Source organism: Sapajus apella, unplaced genomic scaffold, assembly GCF_009761245.1.
Source record: "Sapajus apella isolate SASKATOON/1434 unplaced genomic scaffold, GSC_monkey_1.0 scaffold19, whole genome shotgun sequence".
Taxonomy (NCBI): Eukaryota; Metazoa; Chordata; class Mammalia; order Primates; family Cebidae; genus Sapajus; species Sapajus apella.
In genome coordinates this window covers 29,041,365-29,066,970 of record NW_022436959.1, presented here as the reverse complement: position 1 = coordinate 29,066,970, position 25,606 = coordinate 29,041,365, and the positions used below count along the sequence as shown (strand labels likewise).

General features: G+C 43.8%; 1 protein-coding gene across 25 annotated transcripts in view; it reads right to left on the bottom strand.

Moving 5' to 3' along the window:
- Window positions 1–545: 545 nt before the first annotated feature.
- The window catches only part of ICA1 (islet cell autoantigen 1), a 157,548-nt gene continuing 132,487 nt past the window's right edge, over window positions 546–25,606 (bottom strand). For 22 of the 25 annotated variants that reach the window (XM_032287107.1, XM_032287118.1, XM_032287114.1 and 19 more), the window contains 2 exons: window positions 15,689–15,958; window positions 546–1,395 (listed from right to left, as the gene is read on the bottom strand). In XM_032287107.1, the coding sequence (XP_032142998.1) occupies window positions 1,274–1,395; window positions 15,689–15,958 (392 nt within the window). In that variant the 3' untranslated portion in view covers window positions 546–1,273. Of the gene's footprint in view, window positions 1,396–3,641; window positions 3,729–15,688; window positions 15,959–25,606 lie in introns of those variants that run through there. The other 3 variants (XM_032287103.1, XM_032287116.1, XM_032287125.1) reach the window with 2 other exon arrangements.

Sequence of the window (25,606 nt, the reverse complement as noted above, 5' to 3'; positions counted from 1 at the left end):
GATGGAGGTTATTGCTGTGGCCATGCCCTTCCAGAGCTGTTCGTGTGTGTGTGTGTGTGTGTGTGTTTCAGGAAGTGGCCCCAGGAAGCCCTTTCAGAGCTGGGCGCTGATGCTGCAGGAGCCCTGGAGAGAACTCCTGGCCCAACCAAGCATGTGGAACCATCTTTTGGGAAGGCGTTGATTCCACCCCTACTCTGGGCCTCTGGGTCATTGAAAGGGGTGTACATGGGCTTCCACAGATGTGTGTGGGCCCTCACTCAGCAGGTCACCTGTGACATGCATGGCAGGGAGAGCTGCCAGCTCTGGGGACTCTATCCAAGTTGCCCAAATGTAAAACTGTGGCTCCCACCCCTGCCTGATCCTGCAAGCCCCATGTCGTCTTTCCTGCTGCTGCCTTATCTGGGTGGTGCATGGGGTCAAATCAACAGCTTCAAGGCTGCAGTTGAGACCCATCCTCCTCCTCTGTCCCACTCCAGCCCCCACACCCATAGCACCTTCCTCAGCGCATCACTGAGTCCCCACAACAGACTCCATAAACTTGACTTTGCATGTCAAATATCTTTTCTGTTTAATTAAAAAAAAAGAAGTCACAAGGGGCTTCAGAAATACATGCTTTTGAATTCCAGCCACGAAGAGGACAAAAGGAGACAGTGGTATCTGCAAATATGGCTGCTTTCCATAGAAAAGTTTGTGCCTTGGAGAGAAGCCTGGCTCCTCCGCCAGTGTGAGAACATGTGGCCCACCAGGCACCTGCTGTGGGACAGTGTCTTTGGTTGGCCAGAGCTTCATCCGGAGCTCACTGGAAGATGGCTTGGCAGGAAGAGGGAATCTTTCTACAGCCCTCCTCCAAGGGGGACAGAGGCTGGGGATAGAGAAGGAGGCATTTAAGCTTTGCTAACCTCCTGCTGCCTCTGAGGCTGTAGGACACGTCATTCAAACCTACCATCAAAGTAGGCTTCTGATTTCAACTTGGATCTCACGGTAGCCCAGTGACACCGCAGCAGCCATGATGGGATGTAGGCAGGAGAGCGGCGGCCTGGAAACTGCTTCTAGACAATCCTGTATTGTTTAGATCCACGTAGAGATACACGAAAACCCTTTATACCAAATAAGAGTAAATAATTATACCAATATAAACAGGGCTGTTGACCCTTTCATTTTATTAAAATGGCACGTAATTATTAAAACAGGATACTGATCACTTTACACTTCTGCTAGCCCCTGGGGGAGCTTCTGGGGGCCTCATGTAAGCGCCCTCCTGAAGGGTGCAGATTCATGCATTGAGCAATTCGTGTTCTTTATCGGTTTTTCCAACAGCATCAGGATTTGAGAGTGGGTCGAGGTCGGCGAAGAGGCTGAACCAGGCAGTCAGGTCCGAGGCAGCCTTAGCAGGTTCTGGGGAGAGAAGAGGAAACATGAGCAAACCCACCTTCCAAATGGCCGCCTCTGCCATGTGGGATGCAGGCAGGTCCAGGTCATCTTAAAATGCAGGATGTTCAATCAGATAAATCCCTTTGCACTCTGTCTCTGACAACAGTTAGGAAATTACAGCTCCCGTGACTGGTCAATCAGTTGGTGACCATTTCCAAACCATAGCCCGAAGCTCCATGAATAACAAGCTTTTGTGTTAACAAACTCCCACCTGCACCCCAACCCCACTAATGGCCATAGCCCATGAAAAGCTGCTCAAAACCTCAGGCCCTGCCGCTTCACCACAACCAGGAAATAGCATAGTTATTTCAGAAATCAGCCTGAATGGCTGAGGAAGCAAGGGGCTTTCCACTGTCTGCTGGAGGAATCTTTTTAAATCTGCTGGGTCAGGAGAAATATTATGGCCACTCTTTTTACCCTTCAAAGCAACAGGCCCAGAAGGGCTTGGTGCCCAGGTCTGGCTTCTTCTCAGAGTCACTGCCTTCCTCAATCCTTTCCTGTCAAAACAAGGAGGGCCCTGACATGCCTTTCCTTCTCCCGGGGGGTCAATTCCCTATACTCTTCAGCCGTACTGGAATACTCCCTTCTGCTCTTCCACCAAAAGATCTGCCCTAACTTCCTGAATACCATGAATATGCAGCCAACTGTTTTCCAGATGAGGGGAACATTTTCAAAACAGTGCCTCGTGCACGTGGTTCCTAAATAAGATGGAGGCTTTGTTTAAAATACATAAATCATTCCACATGAACTTCTAAGTTCATTGGCTTGGATGACCTGTGCTTTTTTTCTTCTCCAACAGGTGGGAGTGTCAGAAACATGAAGAAAATGTCTCTGATGGGCGATCCTTCTGGCTGAGAGCAGGTAGGAATGTGCTTGCCATCTGGCTGAAAAGAGTCTCAGAAATTATTGGTAGGACAAGTTACTAAAAGTGCTTAGTGATGGGATAGAAGCAATGGGATATCAATATAAACAGGGCCTTTGATCCTTTCATAAAAATGGCACTGAACTGCTAAGATAGTATACTGATCACTTTATATTTCTGATTCTCTTTTTATTAAAAAAAGTCTTATAGATATCAACATATCTACATGTAAAAATCAATGTATCTATGATAGTGAGAAAACTGTATCAAGACTAGTTGGTAATATGAAAGTTATTAGTATGTGACACTGATTGAATTCCATGTGCAATTAGCCCTGGGATCACCTGGTTTATCTTGATATGATTATCTGAGACAAGAGAGCTCAATATAGCTTAGTTGGAGGGGGAGCAGGCAGGGAACTGCCTAAAAAAAGGGAGTCACTCAACTTTCTTGAGTCATGTAGGAGATCCCCAAGGAAACTCTATGGTGCATGACTGATTTTGCTGGATTAGCCTATCTCTATTATTCTTGCTAGAGGATTTCAAAATATTTTGAAGATGACTCCAGTGAAAATATGCTACACACTTGTTTCCCCTTCCTTCTAACCTCCTCAAGGGTCTTAGGAGGTCCTCTGAGCATTATCGTGGCCTTGCCGTGAGAAGCCAGTGACTGTGCTTTGGGACAATCCTTACGTTCCCCAGGCAGCCGCTGCTGGAGACAAAGCAGGTGCAACTTATTTGCACAACACTTAAAAGAACATCATGGGAACACGTTCTGATGATAATGGAGTAGACCTGTCCTTTAACTTCCTGTGGCCAACAAAGGGAAAAATCAGCGATGACCAGAGAAACAGAAAGAGAGCTGCAAATACAGATGAGATCTTCAGTCGAGCAGAGGTTCCCTTGGGGGAACTGTCCCAAAAGAGAACAGATCTTATGAACTTGAAAAGACGTCATTTGACAACTACGAAACCTGGCCCTTTCTGAGAAGCACAAATTAAATGCCCTATATGGTGGTGGCAATGGTATTTTTGGCTAACGATAGCAAACCTCAGAGGCCTTTCATATCTTGGTATTTCCAACCAAACTTGGGGACCACCCAACCACATGTAGATATTTGACTCATCCACAATAGGTACAGTTTGATAAAGGGAATTATGGATGAGGACATTATGCTAGAAAAAGAAGTCAGAATGTAATTTCTGGGATTATGCAAAATTCTCCATCTCGTAGCCCTGCTTTGAGCCCTAGATGTCCAAATGAAAATTAGTAGAGAAGTATAGAAAATAGGTTAGGCCACTGGAAAGGAAGGCAGCTGTCATTTCAGGGAGATAAAATGCTGTTATTACCTTTCATTGCTGGGCTGTTGTCATTTGGACTGCTTGTCTTTGGTGCTGGCTATGGAATAGGAGGATTGACATTGCTCTCTGACCAGCCTAATATTCAAAACCAGAGCATGTCAGATCTAGTGAAGAAGTCACACGGACCCACCAGTTGATGGCCACATCCCTGGTTCTCAACCATAGTGGCCTCTGAACAGAAATAAGATACTTCTCCTATGATCCTCATACTGAAATACATTTGAGGAGACAGGAGACATGCATCGTCAAGTCCAATTCAAAAATATGAAAAATGAAGGAAAAGATTAGATTCTGAAAAGCAAACAAACCATTGCTATGGATAAGGCACCTTTGCATTTTAGCTTTATTTATGCCCATTCTCATTCTCAAGCACAATCATTTTATGATCATCCCAAAGATTATCAATAATGCTCTAAGGAAACCAGGTGCCTTGTTTTTCTGTCGCAAATGGGGAAAAGCTTAAAAAAGAGAACACCGTTAAATGAAGCAATAGGACTAGTAGCCACATCTTCTTGACTTCCAATATGATCCAGTCCATTTATTTTCTACACAGTTAATTTAAATTGGGAGACTTAATTAATACAGATAAGTAAATGACAGTCCAGTCCAAACCTATGAGGGGAAAGAAATCCCTCTTTAACTTTATGCCTCCCCCCTTACAATGGTATTTAGCTTGTGATATGGTTAGGCTTTGTGTCCCCACCCAAGTCTCAACTTGAATTATAATCCAATCATCCCCATAATCCCCACATGTCACGGGAGAGACCAGCTGGAGGTAACTGAATCATGGGGTTGGTTTCCCCCATGCTGTTCTTGTGATAGTGAGTTCTCTAGAGATCTGACGGTTTTATAAGGAGTTCTTCCCTCTTTGCTCCACACTTCTCCTTCCTGCTTCCTTGTGAAAAACATGCCTGCTTCTGCTTCAATGACTGTAAGTTTCCTGAGACCTCCCTAGTCATGCTGAACTGTGAGTCAATCAAACCTCTTTCCTTTATAAATTATCCAGTCTTGCGCAGTTCTTTATATTAATAGCAGTGTGAAAATGGACTAATACACCTTATATAACCCAATGTTCTATAATGCCCCTTGTGCCCTGCCTGCCCCAGAATGGTTAAGAGGCATCAGGCACTCCTGTTTTAAGGACAGCAAACCTAGTTCCACAGAGCATTTACTGTCCGTCCTGGAGTTTTGGCATGACTCACATCTAATGTAGAACTTTACCATAAGCTTCTTTGCACTCCTGCTTTAATTCTATATATGCAAGTCTTATCTTCTCAATGAGACAAGGAATTTTTTGTTTTTCAATTTGCTCAAAAATACTTAACACAGTACTGGTAGATGCTTGCCAAATAAGTGGATTACTGATTCTCACTATAAAATGTAGACCATCAGAGGATGCATCACTGTTGGGATCATTAGGCTTAAAACTGTATCCTTTTATTGGGATACTCTGGTCACAGGGTTTTTTAAGGAAAAGATTTGTGTCTGATAAGGCCTTCAAGAGAGATCACGTTTGGAAGGCAGAGTTCAGACGGGGCAGTGAAACCAATGTCCGGAGCAAGAATGCCACAGAGAGTATAGGATTTGATACCACTTTTTCACTCTGCCATTCTGATTCACAGTTTCTGGCGGACTTCATTACAGAATTCCACTGGAATTCTGGTGGAGGTTCCAGTGGACTTCATTATAGAATTATACTCTATTTCTTAGTTTACATTTTCATCTAATCTCCTAGAGTCTTGAGCCCCTGGAAGCCAGGGATCAACCATGTATTATTCATCTGTATATCCTTTAGTGCACTGCATGCTACACAGTGGGTGTTCGAATATGTGACTATTGCATTAACGTAAAGAGAGTACTGTTTTAAATGGTGAGAAGTATACTTCTAAAGGATTATTTTAAGAGATGGCGAAGCAGTGCCTGGCACGTATTCAATACTATAATAATACCCACTGGTTGAAGTATTTCATTTTAGGCAAATGGCACAAACCTCACAAATTTATTAAGACTAACTTAATGAAACAGTGGCCTATTTATTGAATCTAGAACAATTGAAAAAATACAAAGGGCTTTAAAAGGCACTGTTGTTCATTGGAAAGGTACTTGAACATATACATAACAGAATTCACAATCAAAAGTACTAGACTTTGAGGGAGCTATCTGGGATGGTGGAGATGGGCTAACACTGGGCCGTGGTGATGGCTGCACAGTATCAGAAATCCTTGAACTGTTCTCTTACAGTGGGTGAATTTTTGGCATATGAATTATACTGCAATAAAATGATTTTTTAAAATAACCAGTATTTGGTGTAACCCAGGAATAACATAACCTCCCTGGTTCCTAGAAAATTGGTGCATGACCATTTTCCTTTTAGACCCAAATCACATAAAACAGTGGTAAATGTGGAAAGTTAAAGTTGTGGTTTCTGTGTGTGCCAAATAATACCGGTCATAGAAACACTGAGAAGTACTGAATCTAACTGGTAACTGTCACCCTTTCCTGCAATGTTTCTCCAACGCTAAGCATACCAAAGACCCACCTGTGCACCAGAGCCCGTGCCACCTTTCCCGTAACCCCTGCAGCTTGCCCTCAGTCTCTCAGAGCCATGATTCTCACAGTGCCCTTAACAGAGGCATGGCCATCACCTATGTGTTGGTTAGAAATTCAAGTTCATGAGCCAATGCTGACCTATTGAATCAGAATCCCTGGGGTTGGAGCCCAGACAATGATTTTAGCAAACACTCAGTGATTGTTATGCAAGTAAAAGTTCAGGAAGCACTTCCTTAGCTGGCCTCTGAGGCTGCCTGGGTCACCATTTCGATTAGAATCACAGAATGCCTTTTGGGCCAGTGTGTGGACAAAGAGAGAGATCTCCTACAAATCAGAGGGGCCCACTTCAGGATCCCACATCCCCAGGCAACTGACTCCAAATCTTGTAGCTTTATGCCCTTCGATTCTGTTTTCCTCTCTGACAGAGTTCCTGGATGGCTCACATTTTCAGAGAAAATTGAACTGACTCAGAAAAGCCAGGTGAGGAATAGAGAAGTCAACCCCTCCCTGATCTCTGTATGCTATGTGACCCAGTGGGAACTCAAACAAGATAATTTTTCCCATTTCAAAAATATGCATGACACTCCGCGGCAGAGAACACTGAAAAAAAGAGGCAGACTCAAGGCATTATATTTTTCAAAGTCTGAAATGAACGCATTCCTAAAAGGAGGCAGAAATCAATTTACATGTCAAAATGGATCTCACTTCTCATCATGTAATGTGCATGTTTTTGAAAAGCTATAAATAAGTGAAACATCTGTATATCAAGTCAAACTTTAAAAGAACCCAGAGGCTGGGTGCGGTGGCTCACGCCTGTAATCCCAGCACTTTGGGAAGCCAAGGCAGGCAGATCACTTGAAGTCAGGAGTTCAAGACCAGCCCGGCCAACATGGTAAAAACCTGTCTCTACTAAAAATACAAAAATTAGCTGGGTGTGGTGGCGGGTTCCTATAATCCCAGCTACTTGGGAGGCTGAGGCAGGCAGTTGAACCCGGGAAGTGGAGGTTCTAGTGAGTTGAGATTGTGCCACTGCACTCCAGCCTGGGTGACAGAGTAAGACAGCATTTCAAAAATAAAAAATAAAAAATAAAAAGGAGGACCCAGGAATACAAATCATTTCAAACATGTGATTTAAAAGATGATAATGGCAGATTCTTTTATAGACAAAACAGGTATCTTCTAATTGAATTCCTTTGTAAGTATGGATTTTAAAATATTGTTCACCTAAAACACTCACGAACCATACAATAAACACCTAGAATCCAGGAATTTGGGGGGCTTCTCTGCAGCAGAGGATGTGAAGGACATGAAGCCTGAAGACATCCTCTCTTTGAGAGCGAAAATGATGGGAACAGTACACCTGAGGATGTTGTCAAACACACACAGGGCGTCATTCTCCCCCTCCCCGTCGTGTGACGCAGAAACAACAGCCCGTTTGCCGCGTAACATTCCTTTCTCAACAGTTACTAAGCCCCAGTCTAACAATTCAACTACATGTGCATGAAGAGATAAAACAGTATATCTATGACACCAACTATTTATGAAAAAAAAAAGCAAATATTAAGCTCAGCTACAGTTTCAGCCTCATATCACTTTGAAAATTATTTAGGGGAAGGGTGCAATGAGGGTAATTACGGATTGAATGCCAAGCCAGATTTCAAATGTCTTGGCTTCTGTCAGGAAAAAATGCTATTTAAAGAGAACTTAGTGTTGCTAATATTCCCATAATTGCCATCAACTGTTCTCTAGCTGGTGAGAATTGGCTGAGGCATTTTTAACATGAAGGTGTGGCTAGAAAGATGTCAGCTCATCTCAGAGCAGTTCAGTCAGGAGAGGGGTGGTGAAGAATGAGTGCCCAGGGCACTGAGTTCTGTGAACAAAATGACTACCTGGCTTTCAGGATCCTTTGATATGTCAAATGTGCTACCCATTTGCAGGAAACACATATAAAATTTTATTAGAGCAACCCTGTCCCCCTTACTTACATAAAGGAAAATCTAAATCAGCCAGGCATCAGGCTGGCCAGCTAGGGCAGCAAGGGAAGCCAAAGGACACCGCCCAGAGCTGCGCTTTGCCATGGGTGTCATTTACCAGCAGGGAGAGCTCACGCCTGGGGCGGGGTGAGGGATCACAGCCCCAAGAGCTCTGGGGCGGGGCTGCCTGTGAAGGGAAGAGTGGGAACACCACAACCACACGGCAAAGCACCACCCTGACACCCACAGTTCCCCCTCAGGCCAAGTTTCCATATCTGCAAGGGGAAGATAAAAATTCCTGCCTCATTTGGGGGTTGTTTAGATAAAATGGGATCTTTAAGTGAAACCAGGTAGGAGAGCAGGCCCTCAGTAAAGCTAAGCTGAGTCTGGGCCTTTGTAAACTAAGTAGATGGCAGGACTAACCCCTCAGGGCATAATCTTCAAGGGTTCCCATTTTAGGACTGGTTTCTTTTCCTCTAGTGTCATTTGTCAGTTGTCCTCTCCCCGGCTTCTTGCCATCCATCCATCCATCCATCCATTTATCCATCCATCCATCCATCCATCCATCCATCCAACAAGTACTTTTGAACATTCACTGTATTCCAGGCACTGAGCTATGTTCTGGAAATACAGTGGTGAGCAACATAAATATGGGCCCTGTCTCCATGACAACCCAGAGCAAGAGATAGAAAATGGAATCAGAATAAGATCCTGTCGTATGCAACAACCTGGACAGAACTGGAAGATATTATGTGAAGTGAACTAAGCCAGGTGCAGAAAGACAAACTCTGCATATTTTTACTCATTTGTGGGAGCTGAAAATTAAAACAATTCAATTTATGGAAATAGAAAACAGAATGATGGTTACCAGAGGCTGGAAAGGGTGGTAGGGGCAGGGGTCGGAGGGATGGTTAGTGGGTACAAAAATAAAGTCAGATAGAATAAATAAAATCTAGCATTTGATAGCATGACAGGATGACTGCAGTCAACAATAATTTATAGTACATTTAAAAATAACCCAAAGAGCATAATTGGAATGTGGGTAACACAAAGAAATGAGAAATCCTTGAGGTGAACACCCCATTTAGCCTGGTTTGATTATTACACATTGCATGCCTGTATCAAAATATCTCACATACCCTATAAATACATGCATCTACTATTCCCTTAGAAGTTAAAAGTTAAAGTGAATCAATTTTACAATAAAGTAAGGGAAGAGGAATGACTAAGTACAGGTTGTAAAGAATGTGGGGAGCAGAAACACCCTGACTGCTGGGGAGTGGGGGACTCAAGGAAGACTCGTTAGATGAGGTGACATTGGAGCCGAGACACTGAAGGATGAGAAGTTAGCCAGGTATGGCAAGCAGCACGCTGCGTAGGGAGTGGTGGGCTCTAAGGAGAAGGAAGAGCACATGTCAAGGCCCCATGGTGGGGAGAGATGGGTGCACTGAAGCTTGATATGGCTTGGAGCCCATGCGGTTCTCCAAGGAAACAATGCCATGAGGGCAGCTAAGCAAAGGTGTGGGGAGTGTGGACAGTGAGGAGACAGTCGTGTCTTAAAGGACCCTGCAAGCCATGCTGAGGAGTTTAGACCTTACTCAAATGGTGGAATGACTACAACAACTAAGCAGGTCACAGGTCTTTCTGGGGCTCCCTGATTCCCTGATCTATAAAACAGGTGTGGAGTAGATCAAAGTTCCTTCTGTGAGCTAAATTCTGCAGAGCTCCAAGACCTGCAAATGCTCCTCAGCAGGCAGAGGAAGTGCTGCACTTTGGTGGAACTCAGTTGCACTGCCTTGTGCTGAGAGTGCCCGCTCTGCATTCAACCTATAAATACACCCCAGGGTCTTTTTCCTCACATGATTCTAAGTACTGGGAACGTCAGTCACCTGGGGCCAGGCTAAGCCAGGAATGGCAGGAGATGAGCACTGGCTGAGGAACGGTGAACTGGAGATAACCCAAAGCCTGACATTATATTAGCCTTAAATGGAAATCCACCCAGATGGCAACGGCACCTCAGAATTGGGTAAAACAAAAGAACACTGCGAAGGAACACAAGGCTATGTGTTTCTGGGAATCTGGAACAAGATTCCTAACTTTGGTTTGCAGAGTCCTAAATAAAAAGATGTCCTGATGCATTTATTTTGAGCAGCGGGTAATCTTTCTAGTATCGGTGTCTACTTTTAAATTTTGGAAATGGGTGGAGAATTGAGAACGCTGATTCTGAGGTCTCTCAGCCTTCCTGTCCCCAGGTCAGGTGGCCTCTCTCGCTGGCTCTCCTCCTACTCACAAGAAGAGGCCTCGGGAAGGCACAATTTTCTCATCACTGCATGACACAGGAACCCCCACCCCCTATCATGCTGATAACCTCAGAGACTCAGAAATCCCAGCTAAAATTAACTTCATCTTCACATTTTCGGCACAACTTGATTCTACATGCCTTCTTTTGTTTCGTACTCTTGGAGCTTCAAGTAGGAGGGAAAAAACATGTCACTGCTTTCTTCTCCAATCCCCCTTCCTCTCCATTTCCCCAAGGGACTGGGAACAGAAGAAGGAGAGAGGTCAAAGAAGAGATGAAGAGAGGCAGGGGACAATCCGGGGAGACAACAGAGGAGGAAACTGAAGAGATGAAGGAGGAAGAGGAAAGGGGAAATGCGGGCTGTAAGTGGGGCTGAGGGAGCTGGGGAGGTGGCCCAGAGCTTGCACTTCAGTCCTGGTGCCTGAGGACTTGGTGTCCCAGTCCCTCACAGACAGCCAGGACAACCTGAGACTCAGCAGGTGTGCACCAGAGTACATGTGGCTGCTGGCACGCAGGAACATGATTTCCTAGGACAATCTCAATTTTGAATATTCTATTCTAGAACATCAATTAATTTTGTGTGGACTTAGCCTCTGTCTCCCACACCCATTCCTCCTCTATGGCTCCCCAAGTGTCTCTATCCCTGTGTGCGACAAGGATGCCCAAGCCAGGGAGTCATTATAAGTCCTGCCCCTCTGGCAGCTTCCCAAGAGAGGCCTGAAGGGCCCCACTGGGAAATTGCTTTTGCTATCAGAGACTGTACTGACAGGCCAGAGAAGGGAATGGTGAAAGGCAGGGATTTTGGAGTAAGGCTGCGGGTGCTCAAAATCCAGCCTGCCTGCTAATGGAAGTGTGATCTTGGACACACCACCTAACCACTCTGTTCCTCAGTTTCCCAGGCAATAAAATGGATAACACTAGCTGGCTGGGAAGGGTACGGTGAAGATTACAGTTCATCCATGTGAAAAGCACACAGGACAGTGCTTGCCACACAGCACGTGCCACACCAAGTGCTGACTGATATTTTACCATCTACAAATCGTAGATTCACTGAATCTACAATTTTAGACCTCAGCATCTCTGCAGTGGGAACTAACTGAGGGATAAGAAGATAACAAAGGGATAAGAAGCTAAGTCCATGACCTCATTTTACAGACAAGAGGTAAAGGCCCAGAGAACTGAAGGGGCCTGACCACCAGCTTTGGAGTCACGAAGGGCGGGGAGATTGCAAGATAAAACACAGGCTCTGAGCTCCTCCCCAGTGTTTCACTGAGCCAGTACACCAAATAGCCTTGTTATTTTTTTGATGCAGGGTCTCACTGTGTTGCCCAGGTCAGAGTGCAGTGGCATGATCACAGCTCACTGCAACCTTCACCTTCCAGGCTCAGGCAATCCTCTCCCCTCAGCCCCGCAAATGGCTATGACTCCAGGCATGCGCCAGCATGCTCAGCTACTTAAAAAGAAATTTGTTTTTGTAGAGATGGCGACTCACTCTATTGCCCAGGCTGGTCTCAAACTTCTGGCCTCAAACAATCCTCTTGCCTCAGCCTTCCAAAGTGCTAGGATTACATGTGTCAGCCACAGTACCCGGCCAGCCCAATGAGATTTTCTACTCTGTTTAGTTTGACTACTTAGTTATTTCAGTGGTTTATTGAAAACTGATCTTTGAGATGATCTGGTTGATCAGGGGAAGCAGTTTCAATATAGGGTGGCCAATATTTACTAATAGTTATTATTAAACTATTCCATACATAACTACTCATGTGTATAGGTAGATTTTCTAGGCCATGGATGCAGTGAAAAAAAAAAAAATCTCAAGCTGCCATTCACCCTTTCCTCTTTTTTGAGGGGATTGAGGGTCCTGACAGAAGCACAGAAGGCAGTTAGAATTTGACAACATGATCAGTCATGGAAGTGCCCATCCTTCATTTGTAACAAACACATGTTAAAGGATCCTTGAACTGGGAGCACCTGCTGGGAATCTGTAAGTGTGGCAGAAGCTGAATGGGCTGCTTGTTTCAACCACTTAGGTTTGACTTTTTTTCCTCCTATCATTTCAATTCCATAGGTATTCAATTGTCAGCTGTTTGCATGGGAAGGAAATAGGATAACTCAGTAGTTACAAGTTAACTCTTTTAACTTTTTTTTTTTTGGAGGCAGAGTCTCACTCACTCTGTCACCCAGACTGGAGTGCAGCGACATGACCTCAGCTTACTGCAACCTCTGCCTCCTGGGTTCAAATGATTTTCCTGCCTCAGCCTCCTGGGTAGCTGGAACTGCAAGTGTGCACCACCACGCCCAGCTAATTTTTATGTTTTTAGTAGAGACAGGGTTTCACCATGTTGGCCAGGCTGGTCTCAAACTCCTGACCTCATGCCATCTGTCCACGATGGCCTCCTAAAGTGCTGGCATTACAGGCGTGAGCCACCATGCCTGGTGGTAACTCCTTTAACATAGATCTTGATAGAATCCCAGCAGAGAAAAGAAAAATTTTAGCAGACAGAAGGACCCTTTTAATATAGGAAATCAGATCATGTTACTCTTTGGCTCAAGATGCTGTGATGACTCTCAACTTAACCTGGGCTGAAAAAAGGTCTAAGTTCTTCCAACAGCTATGAGTCCCTGTGTGGCCTGGCTTCTGCCTCTGCATCCTCTGAGCATCCCTCCCCTTGGTTAGTCAGCTCCAGCCAAGTGTCCTTCCTAAAGACCTTCCACTGTGCCAGGCACGTCCTCACCTTAGGGCACTGGCACAGGTTGTCCCCTCTGCCCAGAGCGCCACATGGTTCATTCTCACCTCCTGCAAGTCTCTGTTCAGATCTCATCTTCCCAGTAAGAACCTATTCAGCTCTGCAGCCTGACCTATTACCCTGACAGCCCCAACACTCCATCATCCGCAGCCTCTACTTTTTCCTTTTCTCCCTAACGTTGATCACTTTCTAGCCTACTGTGTGATTTGCTCATTACTATGCTTATTATTCACTGCCTGTCTGCATCCTGTTACAATGTGAGTTCCAGGACAGCAGACAGCCTGGTCTGTTTTGTCCTCAGATGAATTCCCAGTGCCTGGCACACAGAGGGACCCTGTAAATATCTGTTGAATGAATGAGAGACTTGCTAAAGTACTGGTAGGATGGCAACCTCAAATGAAATTTTGTTGGCCTGAGTAACAAATGGCCTCCATTTGCAGTCCCTGTTCCTCTTTCCGTAGCATGAGCTTGTGTTTCTCTCTCCCTCTCAGAACACCTCCCTCCTTAGACCTCAGTGTGGTCTGGTGCCTTTCCCATGTATGCGGGGCAAGGCTGAAGTGCAATTCCCCATGACCACTGCCCTTATCACAGCTCTCTGGCATAGTTTGGCAGCCCCACCACGGGCACTGAGATGAGCTTCTCTCACTTTGCCTGCTCAGGAAGTGGACGTGGAGCTGACTTCTTGGCTGTCTGTGGACATGTGTGCATGGGCTTTTACAATGACTGACACTTCACTACCCTGGCTAAGCAGGAAAACAGTCCCAACCACTCCCTGTGGGCAGTAGGGGCTCTTGTGTTTCCAAAGCTGAGGATCTGAGTGGGGTTCGTTCTGCAACACAGCTGGGGAGTTTTCAGCAGCCCTAAGGTATCAGTTGAGGATCGGGGCTTTGCCTCAACTCTCTCGGCACTTGTTAGCACCTCCACCACAGGTGGGTGGGGATGAAACTCTAGTCAATTGGCAGCCTTACTCATTTGCAGCTCCCGTGACTGAGGGGGTGAAACCTGGGGTGAAACTCAGGGTGGAGAAACATTTTTGGATTACATTTATCCCTGCTATCTCTACCTCCATTACTGCAAATAAATGAAATGGCTATGAAACAAGACTCCCAAAGGAAGATAAAAGGAGTCATGTATTTCATTTAAAAAAAAAAGAAGACCTTTTTTTTTTTGTCTTGCTCACCAACTCTTGTGTCCATGATCTCATCTCTAAAGACCTGAAGTTTTAATAGCCCATAATTACTTAATAGTTCCAACTTTACCATTTTGTTCTCAGCTTTAAGTGCCAGATAAACATGTTGTTTATTAGGGAGAGAGCCTAAATTCATAGAAAAACCAAAATAGTTTGAGAATTTCTTAAGTGATTCCTGTTTTACAATTAAAGTCACATGAAAGAAGGAAAAAGTGTTGAAATACTAAAATATGGTTTCCTTTCAGAAGCCTGTGTGTTTAGAAACTCGAACTTAAAAATTTAAATTTCAACATGAGTTTCAGGCTTTGCACTGTAATCCAATGTGTTTCAATGCTAGCAATTCTCAGCCAGCACGTGGTTGGTGTACCTTGAACCCTTACTGATGTTGATACCGACCCCCGATGTTTGTTTTTTTCAGAAGGAGTCTGACTCTGCTGCCCAAGCTGGAGTGCAGTAGTGTGATCTCAGCTCTCTGTAACCTTTGCCTCCTGGGTTCAAATGATTCTCCTGCCTCAGCCTCCCAAGTAACTGGGATTTGGGATTACAGGCATGTGCCATCATGCCTGGTTTTTTTTTTTTTTGTACTTTTAGTAGAGATGGGGCTCCACCATGTTGGCCAGGCTGGTCTCGAACTCCTGACTGCAAGTGATCCACTTACCCTGACTTCCCAAACTGCTGAGATTATAGGCATGAGCCACTGTGCTTGGCCTGACAACCACTTCTGATCAGTGTGGAAACTCTTTTTTTGCTGTGGTTGAGGAAGTACTGTTTGGCCCTGTGTTTAAGGCAGGACTGGAAGAGCTGAGCTGGTGAGGGGTCCTCAGAGGAGAGGTGGATCAGGACAGAAAGGGAACAGGAGCGCAAGACAAACAAAGTGTGCAAAAAGAGTGATGAGGCCCTGGGCCATGTCAGTCAGCACCCAGGAAGAGGGCAGGCTCATGGGAACGTGGAGCACTCAGGATGGAGTGGCTGAGCCAATGGGCCGTGACCATGAAAGCTGTTTGATCCTCTCAAGGATGCCACAAGAAGTCTAAAATCAAAGTATGACAATATGATTTAGAACCACTCCTCTAATCTTTGATGTTAACATGGGGGGAGAATGTATTTTTAACCCTGCAACGTATCTTAGAGTTGGAATGTGATTCCGAGTCTCCAGCTAGAAACTCAATAAAAAGAGAGAAAACATCAAACAAGACAAGGAAGAAATAGGCTTCTGGATTAAAAAGAAAAAGAATAAACAAACAAAAAAACCCCATTTTGATCCCTGCTGTACCTACCTTGTAGCGAGGCCTGTAAGTCTTTCATATTTTGGTCTAAAAGCTGCGAAGGAAGGAAACCTGAGCCTGTCTGGGGCTTTGGGTCTGGCTCTCCCAGGGCCATAGCAGGCGCTGGCTCCTTCACTTGGCCATCCCCAAACACAGCGGCCCACTCTTTGCTGAACTCGCCCTCTTCCAGGGAGGAAGCACTGAAGATCTCACTCAACAGCAGCAGGTCATCTTTGTCAGCACCTTCAGGTTCCGAGGTCCCTGCCGCTGGTCCCAGGCAAGCTGATTGAAGTAACAGAACACAAAACATCACCACAGGGGGCTCAAGCCCTCAGGGATCAATGCTGTGGGGGCTGGGAAGGGGGCGACTGGGTGATGGCGAGATTTAAGAAAAAGATAATCAAAATGTAAGTTCATGCCATTATAATAGCCTCTCTTAAGAGTTTATAGAATTAAATTTCTAATCCCATGCTCCCTCATCCCCTGTCCTCCAAAGCAAGTTCAGTTGCTGGGCATCAGACTCTAGGGTTTTGGTTTTCCTTAATATAAAAGTGAATTTACCAAAACATTTCTCAAATATGAAACAAAGCCAAGACTGAAAACATGTTGGAGATCTTAGTTCCTTGTTTGCATAGCTTCCCGAATCTTCCCACGCAAGCCCTCAATCCACATTGCCTGGGCTGGAACAGCAGCATGCCATGTGGCAGCCTGTCCTGCCACCCAGGATGGGGAGAGAACCTTCACCATGCCCTGGCCCAGGGCAAGACAGGGAAGGGAGGATGTTCAGAAGCTCAACAGTGCCCAAGAGAGGCATCCTTGCTTCCTTCCCGCTTTGCTGAAACTCCATTGCATGAAGCAAAGGAAAAGTGGGTCTTGTTTGCCTGAGTGTCCTTTGCAGCGATAAAATAAAGGGGGAAGAGGCTGCAGGTCAGGGAGCTTCAAAGGCCAGAGACACAGTTCTGGAGGGTTGAAGTGAGCACTGGATCAGAGGGGAAGCCTCAGGTCCACCCCTTCACCGCTATGTGATTTCAGTAAAATCCTGAGACCCTCGCCTTGAGCCTCTGTTTGCTCATCCATAAGGTTATCACATTAATAATGGCCACCTCAATGTTATCAGGAAGACCAAAAGAAACACACCTTAAACTAACTGCCTTTCCAGAAGGAAGGCTTTAAAGAAGGCAGCCGTCCTTACATTAGGAACATTGGCAAAATAGTGAATATTGAATACAAGTAGCATTACTATCAGTAATCTTACACCAAGTCCTTTCATTGGGTTTATTACATATTTTGAGAACCAAGAACTGATAGTTTTATGAACTGCAGCTTTGTTGTAGTATATAATTGCCACTTGGAAACTACAAACATTTTTGTTGGTAATTCATAAAGAGAAGAAAAAAATCATGATTTATATATTTTTTCTGAGCCATGCTGCAATTCTGATATGGTTATATCAAATTAGATGACCAGGTTTTCTTCAAATATATAAGATAATTAATAAGCAAAGGCTTAAAAAAGAGTAAAGTTCTCTGTGTTGGCTTTACTGGACCTATTTTCAATCACACTTTACATAAAGATCTAAAGATGAAGGGGATTTCTGATGTGCTGAGCAGACAGGATCAGGGAGGGGAAGAGTCTAGTCACTCTCATGTTACTGTGGTTTAAAAATAGTGGCAAAACATCATTTTAGTCGGACAACTATCTAATTTAAGCATTCTTATTGTTTGTGTTATCACAGAAATCCTCACTGAGAAATAACCTGTAGGGGTTGTGGGTGAGAAGATGGGAAAGATGGCATTTTCGACAGGCTTCTGAATCAGTGTGATGTTAACAGGGTGGTCCAGAAACCACATGAACCTGCACATCGTGGGTGAGGCAGGACTGTGAGGTCAGGCAGGCAATACACCTCTGTGAATGAAGAGAGGGGCTGAAGGAAAGAAAAGCAACCTTTGCAGCTCCAGATGTTTCCATCAACACCTGTATCTATGCATGCTCCCCTCCCCAGCATCACCCTTTTAATGTATATTAACTTTAAAAAACTCCACACTTCCTAGTTTCAATTGGAATTGGAATGCCCAAACCATTTCTCATGGTTTACTTTTTGCCCGGACCAAAACCAGGTAATTACTGGGCCAAACCTATTTTATTAGAACCAAGTCAAGTCAATGTGTAGCCCCTGGAGGAGCAGATAATTTCAAATGCACCTTGAAAATGGTGGATGTTCCTTCTGCAGTTGCTTTATACAGCCCTCCCCTAAGTCAAACCCTGGCGGAGGCTTCACTGCTTTAGTATAGATATCTGTCCAGGGAAGATCATCATTAACATTAGCAACAACAAATAATAAACTGTAAACCTTCTAAAAATAACTGCAGACTGCGATAGCTCTATCTTTGTTTTAACTGTTTAGGTTTTGTGCTATGGTGTTTATAAGGGACTTTGGTGGTTTTTGCTAACTCAGCATCCCTTCCCTTTGCTTCTTCAGTTTTCCCTTTGGGGAAACACTTTCTCCATGTGATCCTGGTGAGATGCTGCTGGAAATGCCTCGTTACCCGCCACCCCAGTGAATGAGTGTCTGAGGCTGGCCAGAGTCCTCCATCCCCCAGGGATCCCCCAGGCGATGGTGATTGGCTCAGGGATGGACACATGCTGGACACCTCCCTGAATTTGGTATATAGAAACTTAATGGAAGACGGCCTCTCTTTATTTGGGATTCCAAGCTCTAAAGATGCAAATTCAGGCTTCCAGTGATAATGAAGTCAACCCATAGAGGGAAACAGCCTGAAGAGGTAGAGGGAGAATCCTGACAATACTGTCTAAGACCCTGGATCCAGCTTTGCTTGAAGCCAATTCACAACTGAGTGTTCCCATGACATGGATCAATACATTCTTTTTCATTTTAACAATTTAAACCTAAACTATTTCAAATAGGGTTTTTCTATCACTTGCAACCAAAAAACTTCTGACTAATACCATATCCTATTCAACTCAAACTTTTTAATGACAGAAAAGAGAAAAGGACCCGTGGTGAGGATATTGCGTACAGCCAGTTCTAAATACAGATTTTGCCTATACTGAGGTCTACTATTGAATTTAGCCTTTTATTTAGCTTCCTGGTTATTCAACGGTTAACAGGCTACACAGTGCACATGTTCTCTTCTAAAAGAACTTACTACTCGCTAAAAGCAATGAAACTGGCACTGGCTTGAACCATAAAACACAAAACCTCCCAATTATTGCACTGATAATTAAGATGCTTAAAATTATTACACATAACTCATAAGAAAAATCTAATTACAAGAAGAAAAGGATGGGTTCAGGTCTGTAACCAGACAAGTTGAGACTTGAGAAATAACTCTATAGTCAGTTGGCTCTTGAGCATCATGCTATCATTTTCTTTGAAAAAAAATTCAACTCAGCTGAGAGAAAATGGAGACACATGCAGAGATGTGATAAGCTCTTTGGGAGAAACTCTAGTAATAAACTCCTAACTGGAGTCAGGGCTTACACCCATGCAGACGTGGATTGCTTCTGGCTAATGGTGCCCCAATCCTGCTTTTGTCTTAAAGAATGAACAAGGGTTGAGGATCTCTCAGGTGCCAAACCCACAGATGGCACTCCAAGTTCCCTCTACTCTTTTGCAGGCTCCCAAGTCTCCATGTTTACTTTCTTATCAGATAACCCAACCACAGACGCTGCTGCAAAAATAAGAGCCAACAGACATGACGTACTCACATCCTCACCTGTCTCCAACTCCATGACCTTGCATGCATTCCCTCTCCTTTCTAAGATAAGCCCTCTCCGTGCCCTCCCCTCCTTCCTGAAGCCTGCTTTGTTCCCACCATTATTCAGATCCGCATCTTTAGTCTTTCATTCCTCAATGCTGCTTTCCCCTAGCTGCAGGAGATGTGTGCCTATCTCAACACTAATCAGTCTTCACTGGATGTTGCTGTCCGCCGTCCCCTCGCTCTTTCAAGTTACTGTTCTGGTTTTTTCTTCCTTCCACAACCACGTACTCTACTCTGGCTCTACTCTTTTCTTAGCTGCCTGTAATTAAGTTCCTGCGCCCACCCTACGCTGAAGTAGCGCTCTTGAAGGTCAGCAGTGAGATCCTCATGGCCAATTTAAATACTCTTTTCCCAGGCCTTGACCTCGGCAGAATCATATGTACCACTGCCTGGCCTGGAAATGCTGCTATCTCCTGGGAGTCCCCACGAGGCGGCTCTCTTGGATGACCTTCCAACTCCCTGACGGTACCTTCTCCACTGCCTCCTCCTACTCTGGCTGCCCTTAAGCTTTCATGCCAAACCACCATGCCTTCCCTATGTTCTCTAGAGAAGATCTTTGCTATTCTTAGCGTACCAATGTCACCTCAGAAGGTTCTCCAATCTCTACCTCCAATTCCAAGTTCTTTCTGGAACTCTGATGACAAATTTGCATCTGGGAGCCCTTCTGGGATTGCCCATTGGTAAAGCTGCTGGTGCTCCATAGAGGAACCCTCTTACTGCGTATCTTTGCTTAGTCTGTGTTATGGTTTGCATATCTGTCCCCTCCAAAACTCAGGCTGATAGTTAATCCCTGTGTGCAGCATAGAGAGGTGGAGCCTTTAAGAGGTGACTGGGTCATGAGGGCTCTGCCTTCATGAATGGGCTAATCCACTCATGGATTTATGAATTAATGGATTATCACAGGAGTGGGACTGGTGGCTTTTCTAAGAAGAGGAAGAGAGACCTGAGGGAGTATACTCGGCACCCTCAGCGTGTGATGCCCTGAGCTGCCTTGGGACACAGTAGAGTCCCCACCAGCAAAACGGCCCTTACCAGATGTGGCCCCTGGGAACCGGACTTCTTAGCTTCCATAACTCTAATATATAAATTCTATTTCTTTCTTTCTTTTCTTTTTTATTTTTAAGAGATGGAGTTTCACACTGTCATCTAGGCTGGAGGGCAGTGGTATAACCATAGCTCACTACAGCTTTGCAGCCTCCTGAGTAGCTGGGATTACAGACACATGCCACCATGCCTGGCTAACTTTTAAAACTTTTGTAGAGATAGGGTCTCGCTTTGTTGCCCTCTTGGTCTCAAGCGATCCTCCTGCCTTGGTCTCCCAAGGTGTTAGGATTATAGGCATGAGCCCTTTTCTTTATAAATTATCCAGCTGCAGGTATTCTGTCATAAGCAACAGAAAGCAAAGTTAGACAGGCCGGATGTGAGATTACTCACGTTCTCAGACATCTTCAATGGCTCCCCTGACTACTGGGTAAAGTAACACTCTGTCTAGCGGTGTTCAGGACCTCTACAGTCAAGCATGAATGCAGCCCTTTCAGCCATCCATCAACACAGCCATCTGGAAAGCCTTCAATTCGGCAAAACTTCTCAATTTGCCATTGCTCAAACATATTCTGGGAATCTGATGATTTCTCCCAGTAAGAAAAATCACACTTTTTTTTTTTTTAAAAAAAACAAACAAACAAACTATTGGGGATCTTAGGGATCATCTCCTCTAACTCACTTTACAGATAAGAAAAAAGACACCCAGGTTAAATAACCTATCCAATGTCACAAAATTTATTACTTAGAGACCATCTGGCTAGGGACCCTGACTCACAGGTCAAGGTGTTTTCTCACTGTAGCACTCTGCTTTTACTTCAGAACCTATTGAGGGTCTCATGTATAAATTAATACTTAAGCTTTTGTGAAGTGTTGAGGGTTCCTAAGGTCAGATGGCTCCACTGGCAGCCAGACACCATGCAGGCACCATGGCAGAAAGGCTGAGATGACAGATCCACTCAGCATGTTTGCCCTGTACTGCCCAAGTTTTCAAAAATAAAAACCCATGCCCCTGGGAGAACATTCCCTAGGAGAACTGATCCTGAACCAATGAGTAATATCTGTGTGAAAACTCACAGAGAGAGGAAGCTCTTTTAAGTTCAGACACAGTGTGGGAAATTGGTGACAGCTCACTCAGGTGGTATTTTTGAACTCATACTGAGTTTCATGACCTCAGCATAAATTAGGAACACAGAAGATGGAAGGAAACAAAACTACATAGACCAAAAACGAGAGCACAAGAAAGCTGGCAGATAAATGTCACTGAATTTACCTTCATCTGCGTGTGAAACAGGAAGACTCCATCTCTCTGGTTTTCTCCCTTGTCCCCACTCTCGACATTATGACTAATTGTAAAGGCCACACACTTGCAATAAAACCCCAAACACCAACACTGTCCTCATATCACCCAAAGAGAGTAGGGGCAAGATTGGGAGGAAAACACCTTACGAAAATAGCTAACAAGAAAAACATATTCTATGTTATAACAAACTGCACTTGTTTGGAACTCAAGAACGCTGTCTCTAAGAACTTCCCTCTGATGAAAATGATATAGATTATAATAAGAACAGATAGAGGAAAAACTACTCCTACTCTCTGAAAAGAAACAAACAAACCAGTATTGGACCCTGAGTAGGCACTAAAAAAAATTCTTGTTGATGATCGCCAAGCTTGCTACTCCATTTCAGCAGTAGATCTTAGCAGACAAGTAATCTTATTGAAAAACATAAAACCTAGGGTAAGGATAAATATTTACAGAAATCTTTACATAAATCTTTTTTTTTTTTTTTTTTGAGATGAAGTTTGCTCTTGTTGCCCAGGCTGCAGTTCAGTGGCGCGATCTCAGTTCACTGCAACTTCTGCCTCCCAGGTTCAAGTGATCCTCCTGCCTCAGCCTCCAGAGTAGCTGGGATTGCAGATGCCCATCACCAGCCTGGCTAATTTTTGCATTTTTAGTAAATACAGCATTTCACTGTGTTAGCCAGGCTGGTCTTGAGCTCCTGACCCCAAGTGATCTGCCTACCTTGCCCTCCCAAAGTGCTGGGATTACAGGCATAAGTCACTGTGCCTGGCCGAAATCTTTATAGGGGTAAATCTAGAGAAAACATTACAGGCTACATAGTGATCAGCTAAGAACAGTATTTGGTTAAAAAAAATGTACCAAAGCCAGCAGTACATCCCAGGATGCTAAGGAAGACAGAGAGGAGGGAAAGCTTATGAGAAAAGATAAGGAGCTTAGTACTTGCTGCTTTGTATGTGAGGAAGCAGACAGATCCCTAGTCAGTAATATATGGATAACTGCAGGAGACAATTTTGAGTGACTCAGGAGGAACTCAGAGATAAACATGTATGATTGCTGTGGGCTAGAAGTTTTTACCCACGCCTAGGGTAGCTATTGAATGAGCTATTATTCTGACATGTAACCACAGTTTAGAATCACAAGTCTAGAAGTAGTAACCAAGAAAGTAGCAGGAGGTAAACACTTTATAATACAGACAATTAAAATTGTTTTAATTGGCTCAGTCTTATCCTAGCCTAGAGAGGGATCTTTTGCGTTAGGCCAAGTTATGAGACTTAGGTGAGCTGAATTCATTGAACTCTCTTCTGCTTTCTAACACCACTTTTTTGTTCAGGTGTCTGATATTCATTTTTCTTGGCCCAATTCTGGGAAATGCAAAGACTTCTCCATGTTATAATAATTAATGAATGCAGGTCAGATTGCCACATGTGGTTAAGGCAATTTGAGAGCTATTTTCAAGTGTCTCAAAATGTCACTAACTTTCTTTTTTACTTAATACAGTTTTATAAACTGCAGTCAAATGTTGGTTTTTCCATTACATTAGCTATTTAGTAGGAGAAAGCCAATGTCATTAAGACACTGAATGGAGGTGATTTGCTGGGCAATGGCTCTTTGAGAATCGCTGCTGTTGTCATGAGCGGTCTGCCTTTTGATAACATTGTACCACGGCTTAGCCATTACTTGTCTAACAGAATTACCACTGGGAGTGAACCGGCCCCCAAGCAGCAGGGTGCTAGAGCTTATCACCCCCCAGTCCTATAAAGTCAGCCATCCCTGGATTAAGCTCTTTTTATTTTTTGACTGTTTAATGTCATGCATATCGTAATCAGCATTTTAATTCAGGATTTGGGCCTTCCGGCAGTTTTCCAAAGGGCACACATTTTGAAGACAACAAATTAATGAGTGTTCTTTTCTTCAGTCACTACAAGTTCTCTGTGCACTGAGAGAATATTTTTATTCTAGTGACCACGTTAATATTTAAGCCAATGCTATCCTATGGGTTGACGACGTAGAAGCCGAGGCAGACAGTGGGGCAGCCCTACTCATGCCTGAAGAAGGGCTGTGGGTTGGCAGTGATAAAGAGAAAGGAGAAATTGTGTGACATTGCCTTTAATTGAGACAATGTGTAACTCAATAATTCTACCTGAGAACAACTACACATTTTAGGGATCAGCACATTCATATCTCTATCCTTAGAATTATATTGAGTACTCAAAAGAAGGGGTATGGACTGCTAGTCTATAAAACTAACAAATATCGTAACTGTAAACCAATGAGATATGAACGTTGTTTAAATAAGTAGACAGTGTAAATCTCATTCAATGTATCTTGGCAAATGGTTTCGTGGAAGTTTATAAAAGTATACATCTATCGCAGTCAGTGGCATTTCTGATTTAATTCTGTAAAGAAATGCTTGACTACTGGGTTAGGGTTGTACCATTACTGCCAAGTTACAAAAAAATTAAATTCTAAAGCCAAGAATGTTTTTTTGTTTTTAAGAAAGAGGGAAACAGAACACAGAATCATATTTGCTGTGTCTGGGTAAAGAAACACTAAGACACACTGGGGGATGGGAGTATTAGAATAGGGAGGGGTTGAGGAAGAGGAATGAGAGTGAGGATTCTTTTGCCGTGTATTTTTTTTATTATAAGTTGGCCTTTGTCCCTATGTGAATGTACTACCTAGTCAAAAATCAAACATTAAAATAATAAAATTAAAGAAGGTGATAATAAAAGCAAAGAGCAAAGTATATAAATAACATGATGGGACTAAAAGGAATAACAACATTCCTATCAAAATGAATTAAACCATGTGAAGAATTGTAAATACATTTGTTAACTGGTAAGCCTTGTTGAAACTGGGTGGTGGGTATCTAGGCTTTTTCTATTATTGTCTTTACCTCATTTTGGTACGAATAAAATATTTATCCCCTCCAAAAATAATTTATAAAAGACCCCTTTATTCTGTCAAAATAATCTGTTCTTAAGCCAAGGGGAAAATGTTTTTACAAAAATGGACACGATGGCAATCTGCATTAGCTGCTTATTACTTCCACTACCTGGTATGATTTCAATATTTACAAATGATTAGTCATTTTGATAAAATATGCATGGACATTCACACAATACTGTACAATGTGCTACCTGTAGTAAGTAACACGGAAAGCAGATATCTGTCCTCAAGTTTGTGTCCCTAAGCCCTGAAAACAATGCTAGAGGTGTGGTGCCTTTCCACTTTTGAAAAAACTTTAACCAATGTCCTCTGTTTTCCTGAGATTTTCTTCTTCACACACTTTGTAAATTAAATCAACATCAAGCCCAGACTGGACTGAGTTGTCTGCCCTGGTTGACTGGGGCCTGCAGGGTGACCTCAGCCAATTTGTAGTCCCATGAGAAACCTGTAAAGCCTGGGCAGGCTGCATGCCAGCCACCAGGGCATGGGATGCTCTGGAGTTTGGCTCCAAATTTCAGGGGTATTTTGGACTCTTGTTACATCATTAAAAGGAAATCCTCAGTCAGATAGAGAGCTAAGGCTATAAATAGGCGGAATGCTCTCAATGTCTTAGGCTCACTTAACACTATACATGTCTCACCGAAATCTATGGTTCTGGATTCTCTTTTGGGAGGTTATTTCATAAGTGATTTTAGGTTTGGTAATTTGGGTGTGGGATTTAACTAAGCAAACTCTCCCTCTGCATCTACCTACGGGTCAGCAGAGATGCAGCACAGTAAAACAGCCAGAAAACATGACTACTCTTACTATCTCAATTCATGACCATTTGATACAACCCGGTGTCAGAGACCATCA